This window comes from Grammomys surdaster, unplaced genomic scaffold (genome assembly GCF_004785775.1).
Source record: "Grammomys surdaster isolate TR1022 unplaced genomic scaffold, NIH_TR_1.0 142, whole genome shotgun sequence".
Classification (NCBI taxonomy): Eukaryota; Metazoa; Chordata; class Mammalia; order Rodentia; family Muridae; genus Grammomys; species Grammomys surdaster.
This window is the reverse complement of record NW_021604600.1, coordinates 2,107,895-2,131,865: the sequence shown is the minus strand read 5'-3', so window position 1 is coordinate 2,131,865 and position 23,971 is coordinate 2,107,895. Positions and strand designations below refer to the sequence as shown.

Below are 23,971 nucleotides of genomic sequence, written 5' to 3'. Positions count from 1 at the left end.
AACTACCGATTCACAATTTTTCCTATTGAACTAGGGCTTATTTTATTTTCTTTCTTTGAAATACGGTCTCCCTATATAGTCTTAGCTGGCTGGGAACCTACTATGTAGACCAGGCTGGACTGAAACTCACAAAGACATGCCTGCCTCTGACTCCTAGGTACTTTTTCAACAAAAGTATGTCATCTGAAGCAAGACTGGAACTAAAAGCTTTAAAGTTTCTAGTTAAAGATTTGACAATAACATCAAGACAGATCTTATTTTAGTTCCCACATACTACTCTAAAGGAAGCAAAAATAGAGCTAGGCGCATGGGCACACATCTTTGATCCCAGCACTTGGGAGGCAGAAGCAGGCACATCTCTGAAAAAAATGAGGCCAACTTCATCTACACTGCAACTTGCAAGCTAGCCAGGCTTAAGTAGTGAGACACTGACTTTTAAAAGGAAAAATGGTAACCAGATTTTTACAATAACTGGAAGGGTCAGGCACGATGGTCATCACTTGGATAGCCAGCACTTGGGAGGCTAAGGCAAAATTACCAGCTCACAGCCAGCTAAGGCTACATAGCAAGACCCTGAGCCCTATTTCAGAAACAAACTAAACCAAGATGAGCATGGTACCTGGAATCCCAGTATTTACAGGGTGAAAGCAAAGGATCTAAAGCTTAATGTGGTCCTGAGCCTCTCAGGAAGTTCAAAGGGGGCTACATGATATTCTCTGTCAAAAGACCACACAACACTGAAGCAAAGGGTGGGAGTGCAGATGCTTACACAAAACTGAAAATTCAAACAGAAACAAGTGCTTACACGCACACATACATGAGCACATATATGCTCAGGCACGCATAAAACACACGAAAATGATTCTAAATATACACAAGACCAAAAACAGCGTAATTACAAAGTAGCTCCTATGCCGCTGTAGGATGACAGCACTGGTAACATAACCTTACACAGATCCCTGTTTACTGTCACAGGAGCAAGACGGCACTTATGAAAATAGAAAAGCACTCCCCAGCCCTGGAAGACCATAGATGTGCTTACTTTTTACTTAAACCACTGACAGTGCAACTCCAGAATCTATGGCAGTGTGAATGGACATAACAGCAATCAAGACAACATCAAAGAGAGCTGGGATATAGCTCAGTTAGCAGAGTGCTTGCCTAGTAGACACAAAGTCCTAGCTTTGATCCCCAGCACCACATAAACTCAGCAAAGTGACACAAGTCTGTATTCCCAACACTGTGAAGTATAAAGAGAGTCAGAAGTTCAAGGTCATCCCTGAGTATAGGACGGACCTGAGTTCAGTGACACAGTATCTTGTCTCAAAAACAACCGCCATCACCAAAAGAAAAGGACAGCACAAGTGGGAAAACAGCCAACCACACCAGAAGGCAGAACAGAAGTAGCTCTCACTAACTGTAACTACAGAATATGAAAACCTCAAGAAAACTCAACTGGACACCTTTTTTCTAATTTTCCAGGAACAGTCTAACCCTCATTTTAAAGAAAAACTTCATCTTAACAGTTTTTACAAACTGTTATCATGTATATCTTGTCAGTCCACCCAACATACTAGATGTGTGATAGCCGTTAACTGGGAGAAGGCTTCAAGTTAAACCACAGATCAGTTCTGAAGGGGAATAAATACCTTCCTGAGCTGTAGAAATGATGAAACTAATTAGAATCAAGTGAGGACAAAAGGATTGAGGAGAAGAGCAACTTCTGAGTAAGAGAAACTCATTGTAAACAGTATCTTGGAACAAACGTGATTCCTTCTGATACTGTACCGGAGCAGTGGGCAGTGAACATTCTCCAGCTGAGGGAGGTACACAAAACAACTTAGGTTCTATCACCAACAAAACAATACTAAAAGAGACTAGAGGAAGGCTATAAACAGAGGAAACCCAAAGCCTATCAGAAAATGCCTCAGGAATGCAGACAACTGACTCTAGATGTCAGTGTGGTACCAAAGAACTGGAGACCTAGTGAGCTTGAAAGGAGGGTCTGATACAGCAAGGTCCTCACTATCTCACTAAGGTGACCTAAGCCAGGCATGGTGGCACATGCCTTTAATCCTAACACTAAGGAAGCAGAGGCAGGCGGATTTCTGAGTTCGAGGCCACCCTGATTTATAGATCGAGTTCCAGGACAGCCAGGGCTGTTAACAGAAAAACACTGTCTCAGAAAAAAAGAGGGGTGGGGTGGGGGATGGTTTGACATGGATTGTTCTTTGAATGTAAGTACCAACAAGCACACACTGCTCACTAACTTGATCACAGTGTATTATCTAGTACAGTTGCTTCAAACAGGTACTAAATGTAAATGGCACACACTCTTAAAACACAGATACAGTCTTCACACACTTCAAAGTCTCTTTGGAAGAGTCTTAAACTTACGGCTCAAATCAGTGCTCAAATCCTGATAACATGTGTCCCAAAAACTGGAGAGGAAGAAGTGGATAACCTCATTTTATTTGCATGCACTCGTGTGTGTGTGTGTGTGTGTGTGTGTGTGTGTGTGTGCGCGCGCACTGTGTGTGTGTATGTATGTGTGTGTATATCCATATATATATGGATATGGATATATGTATGTGTACGTGTGTGTGTGTGTATATATATATATATATTTGTAATTTACATACACAAAAGAATAAAATTGTGGCATACACAGTAGTGTTTTGGTCGGATGGTTTGTTGTTTGAATTTTTTATTTTATTTTTTATTCATGTGTGTGCATTTGTCTGGGTCTGTGACCATGGAACACAAAAGAGGACATCAGATTCTATGAAGCTGGATGACTGGTTGTGATCTGTCCAGTGTGGGTGATGGGAAGGAACAGCACTCTTAGCCACAGAGTCATCTCTCCAGTTCCCCTCCCTCCCTTTCAAACACATGGCCTCATGGAGTCTATGAACTCATCATCTCCAAAATGAACCTCCTATAAACCCCAAGAGGCAAATCCCCTAATTTTGAAACTACCAGCTTAGGCAAAATAAATGAACTTTTGAGCCAGATGGCAGAAAGGAGCCATTTAGGAGAGCAGAGTACTAACTCTATTTAGGAGAGCAGAGTACTGGGTACATGTACCATCTGTTTCTGTTAGTGACTGTGCTCTGGTATTATTCCCAAGAGGCGTGTCTCTATTGTATTAGGATTGGATTCTAATGTGTTTCCCAAAGAATAAATGCAAGAACTATCTCAAAGATGGATTTCAAAATGAAATTTGTAAGGTAGTTGCAGAGGAAGGACCATTCTTATCTCTGACGTCACATTCAAGAGGACCCAATGCTCACTGGGCACTTGGCTACTATGCAAGGCCTGCTCTGCACTCAGTCCTTGGCTTACAACAAACCTGCCCTATCCTAACCCCACCATGTCTACATCTTCATGCTTTTACATACATTCTTGCATAAGTTTGCAACATACTATAAAGACACAGCTCAAGAGAATGAGCAAGGCCCTGAGTTTAACCCCAGCACTATAAAAACAAGACAACAAACACAAAGCCTTCTCTAAGTCCTAATTAGTGATCTTTCCTTCTCTGTCCCCACAGTACTTTTCCCTATCTTTTATTACATTGTCCCAGCATTGCCTGTTACAGCTACAATCTGTACTAGAATCACAACTAGAAACTTAGAGCTCTTCCCAGCACATAGTAGGCCTTCAAATACCTTTGTATAAATACAACTAAACAATAATTCTATTTTAAAATGTCTTATATTTCAACTGAGATGAGAAACAGTCCCTAACACACATACGGAGCCTTCTCCAGAGACTACTGGCTAAATCCTTTCTTACTCTGGGCACCCAGAGAATTTTCCCTATAAAAGACTCAACTGTACCTCTCACTAAGACTGGAATCTTTCAGGACACCTGTAGTCTCTCACAACCACTGATGAGGAAATGATGATGAGATGCAATTAGTGGGCTGCTGTTGCTATGACAAAGTATCGAAGAAAGCAGAAATGTCTTGTTCACAGTTCTGGAGGCTGAAATGGAATCAGAATGCCACAGGGTGGATTCTAAATAGGCACCTTCTCCAAACTGCTGAAGGTGGAGTGTAGGCTCTGGAACCTCTAGCAAAGCAGGCAGACCTCATGAACCCCATCACCTCCCAAAGGGCCTACCTCCTAGATCCAGCACAATGGTGGGGAGGTTTAATACAGAAGAGGCAAATGGACCCAGAAGTCTTCTATCTATGTCCTCTACCTTGATTTGCCTGCCAAGACATGCCAATAGGTTTTCAAAAAGAATTCATTCAATTCTTTCACCTTTGTAAAGAATCTCAAACCTGTGACCAATAGCAATATAGCCATGGAGTTGCACATACTAACAGAGAGTACACTCTGAGACAGGTAAAGGGCAGAATGAAGCCTTTGGATTCTGACCACTTTTGTTACAAGTTTAAGGCAGACTAAAAGACAATCTTGAATATTTCTGTCTGAGGCACTGTGAACAAGTATAACCAATAAAGTCACAAATAAGAATACAGTGGAAGAATAAGGTAGACTAGAATAAATCTAGCAAGGATCAAATAGAAAAATCCAGACCTACACAGGTGGCCACTGTTCAGTATATGACTTAACCCTCATAACAAACTCCAACGTGGGTATTAGCCACTCTGGGTAGGTGAAACTCTCAGATTAATGAGAGGCCATGCCAACCAGTAATTCAAATTCAAACAGGGGTTAGCCCTCTGACACTAAGCACCTTCCACAAAACTGACTGAGATTCCTACTGCTATCTGCCTGAGAGTTTTAGACTAAATGTCTAACCAGGCATAGTGGGTAAGCCTATAAATCCTAGCATTCAGGAAGCAGAGTTAGGAAGACAAACATAAATTTGAGGCCAACCCAAGCTACATATGAAGTTCCAGACCAACCAAGACTACATAGCAGCACACTAAAACAATAACAACAGTAGCAGAAGTCTAACTTAATCAGACCAGGACCTTATAAATGAGTAAGATAGTTGCTAACAGGCTATTCTTCAAAAGCACAGGCCTAAATAGTTTCAAAGAATAATTCTATCAGTAATTATTCAAGAAATAAACAGAGAATCACATTCCTAATTATTTTCTACAAAATCAGAAGAACAATGATATAAAAGCAGAATAACATAGAGGTCAGGTATAGGCAATTACTTTATCAATAATATTAATGTTACTATTACCTATGAGATACTGTGGCCATCTCCGTAATCTTAGTTCCTCAGGTTAAGGCAGGATATCCTGAGTTCAAAGCCATCCTGAGCAACCTAGTGAGACCCTAACTCAAATAAAAGTGAAGGGGCACATGGCGTGACTGGAAGGAAGTTAGGAGCAGCTACTTCTCTAACACCCATCCAGCTCCAGCTCCTTGGGAATGTTTGGCTTCTGTACAGCCTGCACTCATATTATCAATGCTTGTACATAAACCAACTTTTAAAGATTAGGCGCCAGCAATATGGCTCAGAAGGTAAAGGTGCTTGTTGCAAAGCTTGAAGACCTCAACTCCTGGGTGAAAGGAAAGAACCAAGTCCCACAAGCTGTCCTCGGACATCCACATCTCCCAACACACATACGAACAAACACATTTAAAAACATTTAAAGGGCTTACGATACACTTCAGTAAAGAGCATTGTGAAACACATCCTAAGACTATGGGTCTAATTACTAGCACTGCAAAAAAAAAAAAAAAGTAATATTAACACTCATGACACTTTCATTTAGGATGTCACAAATACAAGCTAGTACTGCACTGAGTGGAGATGGGAGAAAGCCAGGAGTGCCAGAGTGACCCTGCCAGTCAGAAGAGGGTGTCTTCAGTGTGATCATCTCCAGAGATGCTCAGCACTCAGATTTAAAATTCAATACCAACTCCTAGATTTGTAAACTCTTAATAAAATGGAATTTTCAAGAGTATCAACCAAGCAGCGCTCTAAAGCAGTAAAAATCTTATTTAGCAGCTCACTCTCTGCATCTGCTCCCTGTAACAATCAGGACCCATGAGTCAGTCTGAGACAGCTCATCATACCACTGTTGATATCCAGGTAATGACCAAGGTGTGTTCCCAGATATATTTAAGGAGAAAGGCATCTAAAGTATTCAAATAGCTTCTACTTGCATATAGGTAGAGAAACATTTGAAGCATGTTTAAAGTGACCTAAAATCATAAAGGGTCTAGAGTAAAAAAACAGATTTTCCATTACATACCCTTTTGCAAGCAGCCCAAACAATTTTTACCACGAGTGATTTACATACAATTATGATTTTAACAAAGTAATCACATGATTAAATTTTCAATTGTACAACGTAATTCTCCTTAATTACATCCTTTTCTCTAAATAGGTTTCACTTGATAACCAACCCTTAAGGAACCCTAGGTGAAGGAACCAAGTGAACAGATTAAAAAGAAACACACTAGTCTGTTTTTTCTCAGTCAGCCTAAGCAGCAAAATTATAGTCAAATGCATGACACTGACTGCCCCCCCCAACAAAAAAAAACCAACAAGAGTAATCGCTTCACCTATACTTGCTTTTGGTAAATAATTAGGCCAAGCAGGCTAAGCGTACTCTGTGTCTTGAAGTCTCCAATCCTCAGGTTCCTGACAGAAATCATCAGGTTCTAATTAGACTAAGCCCTGAAGAAAGGAAGCAGTAACAGTAGTTAACAGTGTGCTTCAGACAATCTAAAGACATTACAGGTCAATAAAGACCATCCCTAGCAACAAGACTTTGTTGCTTGTCCCATGGCACAGGCCAGACTTCTCAGAGTCCACAGGCAACTCTGATGCTCACAATCAAGGAGCATGTTCTTAGTCCTACGTGAAGGTTGCTCTCTTGTTTAGCTTCCTCTCCTTTCAATTTTTCTTGTCAGAAACACAAGGAAATGAAATTTGTGGTTAGAAAATGTTTTTTTTTTTTCCTGCTTTTCCTCCTCCTGTTTTGCCAAGAAGTAGGATTAAAGTTCTATCATGTGGTTGCCCAACAAGACATAAGAAGCCAGAACCATACAACTCAATGACTGGTCAGTACAATGCAGAGATGGAGCCCAGACTTAACCACAAAAACTGGCATTGTAGCAAGGTCGGATCAAAGGACACTTACTGAGTCTTTTCACTGTGTAACACACATGATACACAAATGATTCACTACACTCACACTTAGAGCAGTGTGAAGAGCCACTCAACAACAGGGATGTACTGCAAGGAGCAGCAAGTTCCCCCTGCCCTCTCATGTCTACACATTTCCACCTTCAAGCCTGGCATGGCAGTAAGCACCCGTAACCCACTTCTTGAGAGGCAGAAGCAGAAGGATCAGGAGTTGAAGCCATCCTGAGTTACACAGAAAGATTGGGTTACAGGAGACCCTGCCTCAGACAAAACAAAACAAAAAATTAGGGAAGATGGCTCAGTGATGGGGAGACGACTCCATGAACAAGCTTGAGAGCAGACTTCAGATCCCCAGCACCCACATAAGAGATGGTTGTGGTGGCATAGAACTGTAATATCAGTGGGAGGAAACAGGCAACTATCTGATACTCCAGACATAAAGCAGCAAGTTCCAGGTTCAGTGAGACCCTGTCTCCAAAAGTAAAGAGGGACAGACAACTTAATGTCAATGTCAACTTCTGCCTGCACTTGTGTCCTCTCTCTCTCTCTCTCTCTCTCTCTCTCTCTCTCTCTCTCACTCACTCTCTCTCTCTCACACACACACACACACACAAAGAGGGGGGTAATAGTTCCTGTTTTCCATAACAACAACAAAAACTCTTAGACTTGGCAAATGTACAGGCAAGCACTGAGTATAGAGGGAGGACCTGTCATGGTGACCTACCACTGTAAATCTCAGCATATGAGAAGCTGAAACAGGAGGATCATGAGTTTCAAACCAGCTGAAGCTACAGGAACCTGTCTCCAAAACAAGCAAGCAACAAACAAGAAATAATGAGAAAAATAAAAGAAAGGAAAGAAGGAAGGACTATGTCCATGGGTGAATTACAAGCTCAAGAACAGAATTCAGAAGCATACGTGCACACAGGAACATAAATCCACAGTATTCCACAATCACAAGAAACAGGAACACTATTCCTTAAAATATGGGTTTCCACAAAATTTAGTGACTCTAACACTTGCAAAATAGTAAAGAATTCCTTTAAAATGTTTGCAAGTACTTGAGAGCTGAGGGAATGTCCAATGTGGGCATTAACACTAGAAAACTAGGAGCTATAGATACAACTCGATTGGTAGACTGTTTGCCAAATATCAGAAAGCTGTGGCCTCAATCTCTACCACCACCTAAATCCTAGCACTGGAGAGGTAGAGGCAGGAGGATGAAAAATTCAAGGTCACCTTTGGCTACATAGTAAATTTTAGGCTAGCCTGGGCTACATGAGTGACTGTCTCAGGAAAAAAAAAAAGACAAAAGACTTTAAAAATATTAACATGCATAACAAGTAGTCTTATATCAATGTACATATCAAAATACAGAAGAGCATTAAAGCCATAATCTTCAAGATTACCTAAAGTACAAAATGCTGCATTTTAAAATATGAATTCCTGTGAACTTATTCACAGTGAGTATCAGAAGCTGAGTATCAGAAGCTGCAGTAAACCTAATTGTCAGGAAAGACCCTGTCTCTTCTAGTACACTCTTCAAACAACACTGCTGAAGAGTAGCACCATTAATTTACAAAACTGTATTCCAAGGGTTGAGAGAAATGGCTTTAAGGTTAAGAGTATGCACTGGTCTTTCAAAGGACCCCAAGTTTAGTTCCCAGCACCCATGTAGGGCTCCAGTCCCAGAGGATTTTATACCATCTTCTAGCCTCTGCAGATGCTGAACTCACATATCCAAACATATACAAAAACAATTCTAAAAATGAAAATAAAATGTTTTAAAAAGCCTGTAACTCAAGAAATGCTACTTACTAGAACATGAATGTCTTCAAAACAGAACATTAATCATTTTTAGAGTCTGAGACAAGAGTTACAAAATGTAAAACAAAACAGCCATGACATTCAGCAGTTATCTACTAGCAGATTAAGAGATAGAATTTGCTGCTTGACTTGGCTTATAAATCACTACATAAGTGGTTCAAGCTGCCTTGAAAGGCAGAAAGCACAGATACAGAAGCACTGACGAAGCTGAGTATGAGTTATTGCAATGCCAGGGGAGTACAGAATGCTGTAAAATCTGTATTAAGATAGGCATTAACCAAGGTAATACTACACAGGGCTAACTGTATTATCTTAAATTCCAGGTAACTAAGAAAAACTAGACCATGTTTAGTTGTTCGTGAGATAAAATCACAAATACCAACAGAGAATCATTCTGAGAAGAGCTGGCCTGCTCACACTTACCGTTTTCCACATAGGGATGAAAGGGCAAAACCAAAGCCAGGATAACCCTGCCTTGGGTGGGCTCCAAGACACTTCTGATATCTTTTAACAATGTCAGAGGCTGATCACAGCGATCAAGCAGATTTAAGCAGCTGATGACATCATACTGGAACCCTGTATTTTGCCATTCATTTATACCAAGCACTCTGGAGAAAAAAAAAAACAACTTGGTTAATATTTCTCCCACCTAGAGACAACTTTTAAAACAACTAAGATGAGCAGGGAGTAGTGGTGCATGCCTTATTCCCAGCACTTGGAAGGCAGTTGGGTGGGTCTCTGTGAGTTCAAGGCCAGCCTGGTTACATAGTTGAGTTCCAGGACTGCCAGACCGACAGAGTGAAACTCTTGTCTTGAAAAACCAAAAGCTAGGATGCCAATAAAGTCTAATAACTTTGTCTTCTAAATCAATGTGGATTCAAAATATGTACCAATAATTTATATTAACAATTATACAAAGGACAGATAAGAAAAAAATGGCAACTGTAGAGGCCGGAAGTCAATCTTGGGTGTTACTCTTCAGATGCCACCCACTTTTTTTTTTTTTTTTTTTTTTGGAAACAGGGTCTTTCATCGGCCTGGAATTCAATAATTAACGCTATGCAGGCCAGTGGGCCCCAGGGAGTTTCCTGTATCTGTCTCCATAGTGCTAGGATTATAAATTCATGCCACTATGCTTATCTTTTTCACAAGGGTACTGGGGCACTGCATTTAAGTGCTCATGCTTGCTTGCCAAACACTGTACTGACTAAACTAGATCCCCCAGGCCATAGTATTTTACCTTTATAGCATTTTTTCCTTCCTTCCTTCCTCCTCACCCCACCCCTCCTCTAACTTGTGTTTTGAATTGCTGTGTGACCTTGGCTGGCCTCAGACTAGCTCCTGCTTCTGCCTCCCAGCACTCAAATTGTTTATAACAAATCAAGAAAGCAGGCAGCTCCTTTGCTGTACTACTTTGCTGGTGTCTGTCTGCACTAAATGCCTCCTAAACAGATCTAACATTGAAGCTTCAGAAGCACTTATCACCGTGAGACTATTGCCTAACGCTTTCAGACGCTGGGTTCAGTTTATTAAAGAAGCACTTAAGAACAGTCTACTATGCAGACTCTGCTTTCACAGTAAAATGTCATCAGTTCTATTCTTAAACACTGAAATAAACGATGAAAGAAATGCCTGTTAATGCTTTAGCCAAACAATTTAAAAGCACAGATTATGCATTTGTTAAAGAAAACACTAATCTTAGGTCTGCAATGGAAGAGAAGCTAGACATGAAGCAGCAGGATCTCTCACTGAGATAACCTCTCACCTAATCCACATCAAAACTCAACTGCAGGGAAGTGGCTGCTGTGTTAAGAATTTTAAAAGCTAGAAAGAGACTCTCTGAACCAAAACTTACAGAGTTTTAATGTTGTCACAGTTAAACTTTGCTGACTGCAGGTCAAGCTCATCCTTAATTTTTTAAAGTTGTTTGTAAATTCAGTTCCGTTCTTTAAGATACATTCATAGCTGTATTCAAGCTGCCCAGGAATCCTAATGAGTTGCTGGAATTTTTCCTTTTATGACAAAATGAAAGGAGTGGCTTCTCCAAGTTCACAATGTAGCATAGAAACTACAACCTGGAGCCTTTCCTAGCATGTTCCTCAGGTAAGGCTGCTGGCCCTCTCCATGTAAGGTGAGGGAAAAACCTGACAGTGGCTCCTTGAAGAAGCCCTGCGGCCTGTCCAGCTAAGCATGAATGGCCATCTGTACACTCCATTCTCTAGTATTTTTTTATTAGGAAAAGTAAATGAAGAGGCTAGTACCCTCCCTCCCAGACCACTTTAAGCATTGTTTTTAGTTATTATACTTATGTGTATGTCTGTACCACTGCATACATGTAGGACTCAGAAGACAACCTGCAAAGTCAGTCCTCCATATGGGTATCCAGGATCAAACTTGGGCTTCATACTTTGTGGCAAGCAGCCTTCTCACTAAGCCAACTCACTGGCCCTGGTTTTGTTTTAATTAAGTAGGAAGATATGGGGACAAATTAGAAACTTACAAGCTGTCATTATAACAAAGGCCAAAGTATTCCAAGTTTTAATATAAACTAACTTCTATTTGGAGGGGTAATGTATTCTAACTATTATCATATAGGTCTGCCAAGACAGAAACTGAGAATGAAACCAAGGTAGGCTATATGGTCATTCAAACTTAATTCTACATAAGGTCCTTCAAATATAACATCCCAAACAGTTATTTAACACTGATGTGAGAAAGGCTGATGTTTTTATCCGTAACTCAATGTCTAGACTCCGCTGCGCCTGATACAGCAGAGTTGACAGTTACCTCTTCCTCCCATTTAAAGTCTCATCAAGCGTTCACATGACCTTTCCTTCCACCACAGCCTGGGTCTGCCCCATCCCTGGACTAAAACGCTCCATGTTTTCCAAATGTTCAATCTGCTCCTGGCCAACCATAGCTGCACAGATGCTTGACTAAGGCTAGTCTAAGTGAAAAACACGTTGACAGAAGTCAGTGAAGATAGAAATCTCTGTTCAAGGCTTTCCAAATACCACAGGGGCAGGTTCCACCTCCACATGGTTAGAAAAACACAGAAATATTTTAAGAATATATTTTCGTTTTAATCTCAGGTGTGAGGATACAGGGCTCTTTCACAGTAGCTGACTACAATTTGCCCCATGCTCTAGCAGGGGCATAGCTTTGCCTGCTACAGACAGTTTGTACAATTGTGTGATGTTTGGAATTCTGTGAAATTCTCAGAGGGTACATAAATGCTAGAGCCCCAATAGGTGGGTATGGTTGGTCGTTCAGGGGTGGAGGTTGGTTGTTTGCAGCTTGTTAGTAGTTGTGCTGAATGAAGAGACAAAAAGCAAGAAATTAAATTCAGAGCTATCTCTCTCCCCTCTAGCCTTCTTTCTCTCCTACCTAGTGATAGGGGTGAAACGGGGGAGGGGGAGAGGGAAGGAGAGATAAAGGGTGGGAAAAAGAAGAACCCAAAGTAGAAAAATTAGCTATAGAAGCCAATATACATAGATACATCTCTTACACTTTCTTCAGAAGTCTCTGAACCCAGACTTCATACCTAATAAATACTCTTCGTAAGTCCCTCAAGCACCAGGCGGTCTGTAACCTGAACTTGATCCTTTACACCCATCACTACTGAGAGCTGAGAGTGTGTGTGTGGGGGGGGAGATCCAACTACTGTCAAGCATGTAAAGACATTGGTCGGTGGGGATGTAAATAATATAGGTGCTATAAAGAAAGTACAGTAAATTCTCAAAACAAAAACAGAACTACACATAGACCCTAGACTCAAGGAGCTGGAGAGACAGCTCGGCAGGTTGGAGCACTTAGTGCTTTTACAGAGGACCTTGGTTTGACTCCAAGAACCCACATGGTTGTCACAATCATCTGTAACTCCAGGTATAGGGGATTCCAACACCCCCTCTTCCAGTCTCTGTGGACATCAGACACACACATGGTACACAGACATGCATGCAAGCAAAAGATAATACATATAAAATATATCTAAAAGCAAAACAAACAAATAAAACCCATAGACTTAACATGTGATCTAGCAATTCCACTTTTAGGCACATACCCAAAAGTGAGAGCAGGGACTGAAACGGGCATTTATACTACTCATTTGGCATGGCTGTAGTGGTCTGAATGAGAATGGCCCCCAATAGGCCCACACTTCAATACTTGGCCCCTAGTTGGTAAAACTATTTAGGAAGGACTAGGAGGTCTTATTTAAAGAGGCATATCACTAGGGATAGGATTTGAGGCTTCTCTCTCTCTGCTTCATGGTTGTTGTCTCAACACGTAAACTCTCAGCTACTGCTCTAGTTTCATGCCGGTCTGGTACCATGCTCCTGCCAAATGGTTACAGGCTCACCCTCTCAAACTGTGAAACCAATAAACACTTCCTTGTATAAGTCGTCTTACTAGCACAGCAATGAAAATTAATTAAGACAAATCAGTGGTGAGTGGTAGCACATGCCTTTAATCCCAGCACTCAGGAGGCAGAGGCAGGCAGATCTCTGAGTTCGAGGCCAGCCTAGTCTACAGAACGAGTTCCAGGACAGCCAAGACTAGACTTGGTATGGCTTGGCCTTCTTTGGAAGAAAAGGAAAAGGAAAAAGAAAAAAGAGAACGAGAAAGATGAAAAGAACTAAGACAAATGTCAGAAGCAACCCAAACATCCATAACACAGACTGTGTAGGGTATGTGCACTAAACCATGAGCCCTCCTAGGACTTCCCCAAGACACAGTACACAGAGCAGTAAGATTCACACAATGTACAGCAGTGATTACAGGCTGGAAGAAGGAAAAGTGTAGGACAATATTTGAGACTGTCATTAGGGAAGATGAAAAGCTGTAAGGATGGATGACACGAGTGTGCCACGACTGCTGACCTAATTACAGACTTAAAAAACTACTAAAGTGATATATTATAGATTACATATATGTTACCAAAAATTTTTAAAGCATATAAAACATCTGGACATGCCCATGATGAGGGTATGTCCTCACATCTGCCTACTTCAAGCTGTCTCTAACTTAGGCTATCTTCCCTGTGATGCCAAGTTCTCTGCTTCAGAAGAATGCTGCCGTGGAAAATTCCCTTTCTCTGGTTTCCCTTTGATTTCTGTTTAATTCTTAGCCATGGAAAACCACTTCTGATTCTTATCACTAGGATACGTGCAGAGGTAGAGTCCTTGGCCTTGAGTTCAATCCCCAGTTCTACAAACAAAACAAAACCCAACACACATACACACACTTTAATGAAGAAATCATCAAAACCCAAGAAATACCCAGTGCTCCCAGCACAGCTCTAGAACTGATACCTGTATTTCTTCTTCTGGAGCTGCCAGATCATGGTTTCAGAAAGTTCAGTGGCATAAATTTCTTCAAAATGAGGGCTCATGATTTTAGTGACTTCTCCATCTCCAGCACCTAAATCAAGAAGTCTATGGGTTTTCCAGTCTGGATTAATTTTAAGCAGTCTCTGAAACTGATCTGGTGAGAACACAAACATGGAGCCTCTTCCTAGCAACCTGAGGAAAGAAGGACAGGAGATGAAATCTAAGACTCAAGAACATCTACGTACACAGAGAAAACAGCACCGAAGTTTTCTGACATTATAAAATTATTATACAATTAAAGAATAGTTTATCTTTCATAGCCAAAAACAAATTCACAAAGAAAAGGTAGAGGGAATGGCGGAGATGCCAGGCTAACAGAGTAACAGAGTGTGGGAGCACTACACAGAGGAACCAAACAGGCCTTTTAGGAAGATGGACTCAACAATGATGACAGGAAAACATAACCCTGTATAAAAAAGTCTTAAGATGCCCTAAAAATGGATTTTAAAGGCTTTAAAAGAAGAAAAGAGATCAGCCAGGTGGCATTAAGGAAGTGGGTCTATACTCAGGTCAGTTTATAGTAGCTATACTTTTATTAAAGGTCTTAAAACACTTCAAGCTGATAATATTTGACTGAAAAAATAAAAATAAGAGGCCGGCAGAGGTTATATGGGGCCTAAAGAAGCCCTCCCTCAAAAAAGCAGGTACAGCCCAAATAAGCCATAAAGAGGTACACTCCCTACTCCCTTCTTGCTCCCAAATCCTGGTTTGTCTGGGGCAGGAATTCTCCATTAAGCAAAACAACCTTTTCTTCAAACAGCACAAACCCAAGGAGCTTTTACACTGCAGTGAGGCCGAGTGCCCCACTTTTAAGATTTTCTCTGCAACCTTATCTCATAAGACACATAACCCATGCCCACTGTTTGTATTGCTAGTACAAAAACAAGCACATGGAAAAAAAGGGACTGTGGTTGCTGAAATGAACTTATAAAATCCACACAGGATCCAGTCACACATAAGGGCTCCAGACAGCCTGATGCTGATTTCATGTCATAGATCCAAAATAAGTCACAAAATATTTTGCCAAAAACTTTCCCAGCTATATAAAACATGTTTCCCTAGCCATCTCCTTGGGATGTGAAGAACCCTGACATGATACTATAAAATTATAGGGCTGGGGGTCACCTGAGGTCAGAGCCCACAACCAAAGTCTACATTTAAAGGCACCAAAAAGAAATGAGGAAAATACTATCCTATCTGCAAAGAACATGGGCCATGGGGCTCCATTAAAAACAAAACGAAAACAAACAAACAAACAAAAAAAAAAGTGTCAAAAAGTGTCAAAATCTACAAGCCCAATTAGTTAACCAAAAAGAACTCTGCCCTTCAAGAAGTTCAGCAAGACCTGAAAAGCTAAACTTCTTACAGTGTTTAGTTCGTACAACAGAATCATCCGAAAACATACGGAGACCGTCCTCGTATAATGCCAAGGCCTTGGGAAGCACACTATATAGACGGAATGGACCACTGCCTCTAGCCCTTCATAATCACCCTACGTTCTCTAGTCAAGTCTCTCTAGACCTAAGTCTACAGAGGAAGTGTGTCTCTTCCTTATACAATAAGGTGCACAAAGCTATCAAGTCTCTCCAGGGATATAGCTTAGTGGTAGATGAGAGTCCTTGCCGCAACTGGAGCATGCAGAAATTCCCAATACCACCAATTTTTTAAAAAAGAAAGGAAACATTTTTAAACCGGGGTGGTGGCACATGTTATCCCAGCAATCAGGAGGCAGAGGCAGAAGGGTTGCCATAAATTTAAGACCAGCCAAAGACACATAGCAAGATCCTACACAAAAACAAAATCCAAGAATAAAAAACAACTCACTTTTACTTAGCCTTCTTTCTTCCAGGAAGATATCTAAGTATCTTAGCTCAAGACAGTTTCATCATAGCTACGTAGTTATTTCGACTAAAGTGAGTAGCACTACATAGTAGAAAATACCTCTGGGTTCAAAACTGAGTTCTGGGTTGAGAACAGGGCAAGAAGGCAGGCAGGCAGAAGCACTAAGTTGAACAAGTAAGGAGAGGTAGTGAGATGGCTCCGTGGACAGAGGCATAAAATCTGACTACCTAAATTCAATCTCAACCCACGTGGTAGGAGAAAACCAATCCCCAATTTATTCACTGCCTTCAACTGGTATGCCCTGGCATATGCACAGGCAGATGCACCTGTACCCATGCATATACACATTTGTGTGTGTGTACACAGGCTCACATACAATAAAAAGCAGAATGAGCAAGGCAGACAATATACAAGAGGTATATATCACTGAGTTCAGGAAAACAGGAGTTTGAGGCCAATCTGGGTAACATATCGAGGCTCCATCAAAACGAAAGGGTAGAGGCAGAAGGGTTACAAAGGAAGCCAACAGTACTTACCACTTATATTGCTTCTTTGATCAAACTACTAAATTCTAGAGCAAGGAGTTTTAAGTAGGTTTCCTCCAACAGGTACAGGAAAAGGGAGGTAATTAAGTTTGAAACTGACAATCATATAAAGTACTGAATAATCTTACTTTCTAAAGAAAAGATTCTCATCGTTTTATTACTCAAAGAGGTGGAGAATCCACCCTCATAAAGAATCTCTGCTGGGGTGACTCACCTGATTTCTGAGGGAAAAAAATGAATGACTCAGAACAGAAATTCAATACAACCAATTTTAAGAACAAACATCAACCTAAATTGTATAAACTCAATTCCCAACACAAAATAACAAATGTTTGCTGAAGCAAACATAGGCCAAGCTCATTTAAACAGGATGAAAACCAAGTAAGAAATCCTGAGAGATGGCTTATGGTGCCTGAAAACATATTTAAGGACCAGATGATAGACTAGGAATCCAGACATTTAGCAAAAACTTGAGTAAAACGTCAGGGGGAAAGAAAAAAAAAGAGCACAGGGAGGCTTGTTAAGCATCATGACTAATTACCAAAATTTGGCTTTCTCCATCCTAGGGCCTTGCATACATTTAAAAATTCAACTAAGAAGTGATAAATAATATTTATAGATAAATAATAGTTATAAAGTATTTTCTGTAGGTATATGAAGGAACCACTCTAATGGCAGAGAATTCTACACTAAAGTTATAAACTTCCTAGTAAGCCTAGACCTTATGTTAAGGACAAGTGCTAGACTCTTCAAAACAAGTTGCTGCCTACTGTTGGGCTAAATAATCAGATCTCCTAACCAAAAAAAAACAAAAACAACAACAAAAAAACAAAAACTAGCCAGTGGGATGGTGGGCCTAAGGCAAAGGCATAAGAACCTCCACTTGAAGGACTGCTCTCAAGTCTTTGCTACTCCAAAGCCCACAGTTCACAGCCTACTGCCAGGAGTTTGTTAAAAAATGCAGATGCCTGCTGCAGTGGTGGCTGTGGTGGCTGGCTTTGGTGGTGGTGCACCCCTTTAATCTCAATACTCTGTAGTTGGATCTCTATGAGTTTGAGCCAGCTACACAGAAAAGCCCTATCTTGAAAAAACAAACAAACAAAAATAAAAAACAAACGAACAAACCCCTCAGCTCAGCTGGATGGAGCGGTATATTCTTTCAGTCTAGCACTTGGGGGACAGAGACAAGTGGATCTCTAGGAGTTTGAGGCCAGCCTGGTGAGACCCTGTCTCAAAAGACAAAACAACAAAAAACAGACTCTTAGAACCAACCAATTCAGCTACCTTTTAACACCATCTCCTGGTGGTTCCATGTACTTCAGAGCAGGAAATGTACTAAATAAAGTCTCTGACACAGAAATATAGGCTAATTCAGTTACTTGCAAAGTTACAATAAACTTTAAAAGTCTAAGTACACAGAGCTCCAACAGTGGGCCTTCTGTCAAGAGTTTTGACAGGTACAAATGCTGAAACTCAGGTAGTACCTAGATTCATCTTTCCTTTTTTAAGCCTAAGAATAAAAAAAAAAAACGGGGGGGGGGGGATTGGGGGGGGGGGGGAAATGGGGATTCTCATATTCACTTACCCGTTAATAGATGTCCTAGACATAAACAGGCTAAAAACAGATGATACAAAAGAATGATAGAGTTGGATAAATAGCCAGCCAGATTTCTCAATGCTGTTGTTTAAGAAGATCTGTGTTCCTTGATCAAGATAACTCTGAACAAAGACAGACTGAAGTGATTCGCATAATTTCTCTCTGTTGCACACATACCACTAGGAAAGAAAAAAAAACAGATTAAACATAGTTGATGTAATACCTAAGAAATGTAACAACAAAAACCAGAAGTCAAATATAATCTAAGATCTTCAAATATAATCTCACAACTCTGAGGCCAATCATAATCTTTTCTGCCCACATGACCCACAAGTACAAAATTCTTCCTCACGTATGGCTCTCACTTCATTCTCTTCCCCCAGCCCTCCAGGGAATGGGGAGGTTTCTGGTCATGCAGCACAGCAGGCAGCAGAACTAGACCATCAGCCCAGGTCTTAGAAGCCTAACCTAAGGCTTCACTCACAACACAGTCAAGTCACAAGATCTTCCCCGGCTGAGATTCACTCAGCATCACAAAGCTAATGGCTGGCATCATTTGTGTTCAAATGAAACGTCACATAAACCAATGACGCACATCAAACTCACCAACCAAATCAGCAGCAGAAGGAGCAAGAATTAATTGGTACTCTGGAAAATACATCAGGTTGTCTGTCTTCTTCAGAGGAATAAGGGAAAGAGACCTTTGGACATCCTGGGGTCTGCTTTAGCAATATGCTGACCAGCAACCCTCAAGAGACTGCAGGATGAGCTCAAGAAAGCTGAAGCGTCTTGTATTCATTCTCCAGTCAAGAAGACCAAGTGATGGCACACTAACAAAAGATTTCTAGGAAGAGGCTCTAGCAAGAGCATAATTTTTAAAACAAAATTCCACAACTACAGATAAAAATTAACCTAGTAGATGCGTGGCTCAGTGGTTAAAAGCACTGGCTGACCTTCAAAGGACCCAGAGTAGTTTCTGAGTACCCACACAGCAGCTCACAACCATCTGTAACTCCAGTTTTAGGAGAGACAATGCCCTCTTCTGTCCTCTATGGGTACTTCATGCACATGATCATGTAAATACACGCAAGCAAAACACTCATACACATAAAATAAAAAATAATTTATTTCATTTATTTATTTAACTCACCACTCAAAACATACATTTCCCATTAGTGTAACAGAAAAGTGGTAAAGTTACATGGCAGCTTCACTGTCAGACCCATAAGCAAGTCCTAGCTCTATAACTCCTATGTGAGTTCAGACAAGTGAGAGCTCAGACTATCTTTCCTTAGCAGACAAGTGTGATGCTACTAGTATCTATCTTGGTAGAGTAGAGAATTAAACAAAATAATACAGGCAAGTCCTCAGCACAGCACAAAGCATACAGTGAGACCTGTGGAGGTGAGTAGTATTGAGTCCTTTAGCACAGTCAGATAACAAGCCCATTAAATACACTGGACTCACTCAATGCATTATTTGTTAGGAAAATACTAATTTTTCCAAATAAGGAGTCTACTAGTCAAAAGTGACTTGTTTAACTCTGACAAATCTGGCCATTTACCAGCAGTAAGTGTCCCATAACTTCCTGCACAATTAATGGAGCAGTTTTACAGTCATCCTATGCTTACTAAATGCTGAGTACAATCCATCTTCATGATACTGGCTTTAAAAGAAATCAACTGTAAGACAGCAAAAACATGCAAAAGGTTACATTAAATGTCAATGATTCATCCTTTATACATCCTATATATCCCAAACTGAGTAGTCAAACCTTTCTTGTTCTTGATTACTTTGTACTAACCTGCTATTTAACCACCATTACCAAAAGTGCCTGGGCTTTACCTAGAACTCCTTGTTGCCTCTACCCTATGTGACAAGCTATAAGATGGCTTAAACGCATAGCCTACACTTCTCTCCTACATTTCTCTGGAAATGTTCTTGCTTAATCATTTACTAATCCTTAAAACTTACTGACCCTGAAGCTATGCCCCAGTACAGCTCATAAACCATTTTTATTATCCTTGTGACCTTGTGTACATTCTGAACTCTTGAGTTACACACACACACACACACACACACAAACTCTGAAATGACTAATCAAGTTGAAACCCAGTACCTTTCTAACTGGAAATCAAGTCCATTCTATTAATGTGGGCAAGAAGTCATCCATCTAAAAACCAGGAGCTGAGAATTTCTTGGCATCCATTTGTAAATGGACAATAAGAATAACAATAGATTCAGACTTCCAGAAGTAAAGCAACAGGTGGCATCATTAACTGCTATAATTTATTGTTTTCAAGCACCAAGGAAAAAAACCTCAAATTTTAATAGCATATTTCTCCATTCATAAATACTAACACATGTGGTTGAACCTTTCCTACCATAGTTTTCTGGGGTATCTGAATAAAAATGGCCTCCATAGGCTCTTCTATTTGAATGCTTAGTAACCAGGGAGCAGCACTACTTTAAAGGATTAGAAGGATTAGGTGTGGAATGGAGGAATGGAGGAAGTGTGTCACTGGGGAAGGGCTTTGAGGTTTCAAAAGCCCATGCTGAGCCATCCCTCTCTCACCCTGCAGATCAGGACATAACTCTCAGGACATTTACTGATCATGTGTCTGCCTGCCTGCCTGCCTGCCTGCCACCATGCTCCCTGCCATGATAATAATGGACTAACCTCTGAAACTGTAAGCAAGCCCCAATTAAATATTTTCTTATATAATAGTTGCCCTGGCCATGGTGTCTCTTCACAACAATAGAACAATGACAGAAGTTGATTAGGGAATGGAATTTGCTGCAGAATAAAAAGGAGTAAAAGGTTTCCATGTCCCTCCTGACCAGTTATGTGATACAAGCCTCAAGTCTACAACAGCATTAAATCATCACTACCAAAAAGCAAAAACTAAACTGTCAATCAACTGATGAGTAAAAAAGGTGTGGTAAGTGCATACAAGAAAACAGTACTCAATCATAAAGAATGAAGTGCAGGCTCATGCTCCAGAGGGTGAGCCCTGACCACATACTAAAGCAAAACAAGCCAGTCACAAGGTCACACACTGTACAATTATTCTGCTTATAACAAACATCTATGATATGGAAATCCAGAGACAAAAAACAGATTTTGTGACCCAGGTGTTGGGCAAAGAGACAGTAGGGACTGGCTACTAATAGACGTAGGCTCCCTTTTGATGTAATAATAATAATAAAAAAATCCCAAAATCAGATATTAGTAATTCACAACTCTGAAAATATTAGAATCTATCAAATCATACATTTTAACTTTTATGGGGACTGTGGAGATATCTTATTTGTAAAGTGTTTGCCTTGCAAACATGAGGACCTTAATTCAATGTCCAGAACCATGTAAATGAAGATGCAAGGCATGTGGTGTTAAATTTATAATCCAGAGCTGGAAAGGTGGAGAAAGATAAAGCCCTAGGGCTTCCTGGCCAGCCAGCCTTGTCATACCTAGCTGGCAAGTTCCAGGCCCATGACGAAGAAAACAAAGAGAACAAAGTGGACAGCTCCTAAGAATGACAACTAAGGCTATTGTGAGTGCCACCCACACTCACAAACATGCACACACATACAACTAACTACACTGTTTTCATAGCAAACACACCTACATGTGGTGGGCAGTTTGATCCTCTAGAAACTAAGTACTCTGAAAACACAAGTGACTTATCAAACCTCTCAGCATGTAAAATTTAATAACATATAACAATAACTTGTCAAAGTGCTCACCATGGTTTGTAAGGCCTTACCTCACAGCATGTACTACCCTGACACTGGGCCCTCACTCTCTTCTGAAGGTTCCTTTCCCACAGCTATTCCGCATGCCGTTTTTCTGCCCATTGTACTCCCCTCCTGGTTAGTACAGCCCCATAAAGCATTTCCTCAGTTTCCCTGAACTTTCCAGAGTAGCTTAGAGTTCCCAGTACTAAGCCCCCCTCATATAACACATGTATCTCCTTGGCAACATGTATGCCAGCTGAATAGTGACTGAAAGATTACACATTTGGCATCTATTCTCACAGACTGAAAGATTCATAAAGATTGGCACAATAAAAAAAAAAGATTGGCACAATAGCTGGCTTCAGTTTGGTAAGATGATTTATTTGTCTCTGGCTCTCAAAAGAATCACTGCTAAGACCCAAAGGAGGTTTAAATAGGTAGAATCTGCCATCTTTAACAAACTCATGGAGGAAACAAGGATAATCACAGAGACATCTTGTCACTGGGTTGTCAGTTGCTCAAACTCCAGAGTTTCTATAAGGTCCTTGCTTAACCTTAACTTTGCAAACAGTGGTTAAAGAGATCTACCTATCACAAAACTGCATTACCATGCAAAAACAAACATGAAAGAAAGACAATGAGCACCAGGCACCTGGAAAATCTTTATGTTGCAATTATATCACATAACTTCTTGGTTTTTCGTTTTTGTTTTTTGACAGGGTCTCACCCTGTAGCACAGGCTGGTTTGGTTTGGAGCTTACTATGGAGCTCAGACTAAAGGTGATCATCCTGCTTCAGCCTCCCAAGTACTAGAAGCACAGGCATGAGACACTTCACATAGGTTAAACCTCTTATTTTTTTTTAACAGGAGGTCATCCGAGCCTGAGTACCTCCAGCTGGCTCTAGAGTCCATTCGTGCAACTATATGCCAAGAACATCTTTTAAAAGGTTCTTGCTTCACTCTATCCAGTATTGCTTGAAAAGAAAATAGAGCTATTCTCCAATGAAACAAGTCTAGACAAGTTTGAGGAAAAATAATCCTATCTGGACAATGTATTCCCATGGGCCTGAGTTTCTCAATCTTTGCCCTGACACTTGGGCTGATAATCCTTTGTCATCAATTACCTTTATATATCAGATGCTGGCAGCACCATCCCAAGTGCACAAAATGTCCTCAGCGATAGAGCAACTGCTACTGCCTGAGAACCTACATATGAGAACTGGATTTAGCCAGTAGTGTTTCCTAACTATCTTAGCTTAACTCTGGTCTGAGACTGCTACTGATTATATTAAAGGAATCACTCATTGGTCTCAGGGAATTTGAACTTCAGAAGGGAAAATAAAACTCTGAAACCAAAAGAAACAAGTAATAATGAGACTATGGTCTGGGTTGCAACCCGTAAGCCTCAATAAGCAAATCTTGCTCAGAAGCTCACAGGAGACACTCAGTGCAGAAACTGCACAGAGTTAGTTGGTGGTCCCCCTGTAGTCACTGCTCTGCAGACAACCAGGTTTCAATGAAAGCTCTACAGAGCTCACAGCACCAGGTAAGCTGCCTAAAGACTCACTGCAGGGAAGTTCATTGAATAGATGGTCCTCAAAGGCTACAGAGACAAAGGTGCACTGGGCTAGAACAAAAGACTACACTTATTAAATTTCCTGTTGGAAAGGCCCTTAGAGCTATGCACCAGCTCTACATAGGGCTCAACTCTTCAGCTGGAGAAACAGTGTCTAAAAAAGCATTTTAATGATTTCACTATCATTCTCCTTTAAAGGTCTGCAAATTTATTAACCAAGTAAACTTTGAAATCCAACCAACCTACCGATGCTAAACACAGTAGGCTATGATAAACACCTTTTAAAATTATAATAACTGACATATTTGTGGTTATTTGTACAAGCCTCCAAGGACAATAATAACTAGACAAATAGTAAAGAGA

At 40.6% G+C, this 23,971-nt stretch overlaps 2 protein-coding genes across 4 annotated transcripts in view; one reads left to right on the top strand and one right to left on the bottom strand.

The window, feature by feature from the left end:
• Igsf6 (immunoglobulin superfamily member 6) overlaps positions 1-20,990 on the top strand; it is a 29,365-nt gene extending 8,375 nt beyond the window's left edge. The window contains exon 6 of one of the 2 annotated variants that reach the window (XM_028764205.1): positions 20,876-20,990. In XM_028764205.1, coding sequence (XP_028620038.1) covers positions 20,876-20,887 — 12 coding nt within the window. In that variant the 3' untranslated portion in view covers positions 20,888-20,990. Of the gene's footprint in view, positions 1-975; positions 1,529-20,875 lie in introns of those variants that run through there. The other variant, XM_028764204.1, reaches the window with a different exon arrangement.
• Positions 1-23,971, bottom strand: part of Mettl9 (methyltransferase like 9) — a 42,068-nt gene that overhangs the window by 10,674 nt on the left and 7,423 nt on the right. For both annotated transcript variants that reach the window (XM_028764203.1, XM_028764202.1), the window contains exons 2-4: positions 18,282-18,472; positions 14,232-14,441; positions 9,343-9,527 (exon numbers count right to left, since the gene is read on the bottom strand). In XM_028764203.1, the coding sequence (XP_028620036.1) occupies positions 9,343-9,527; positions 14,232-14,441; positions 18,282-18,472 (586 nt within the window). The remainder of the gene's footprint in view (positions 1-9,342; positions 9,528-14,231; positions 14,442-18,281; positions 18,473-23,971) is intronic.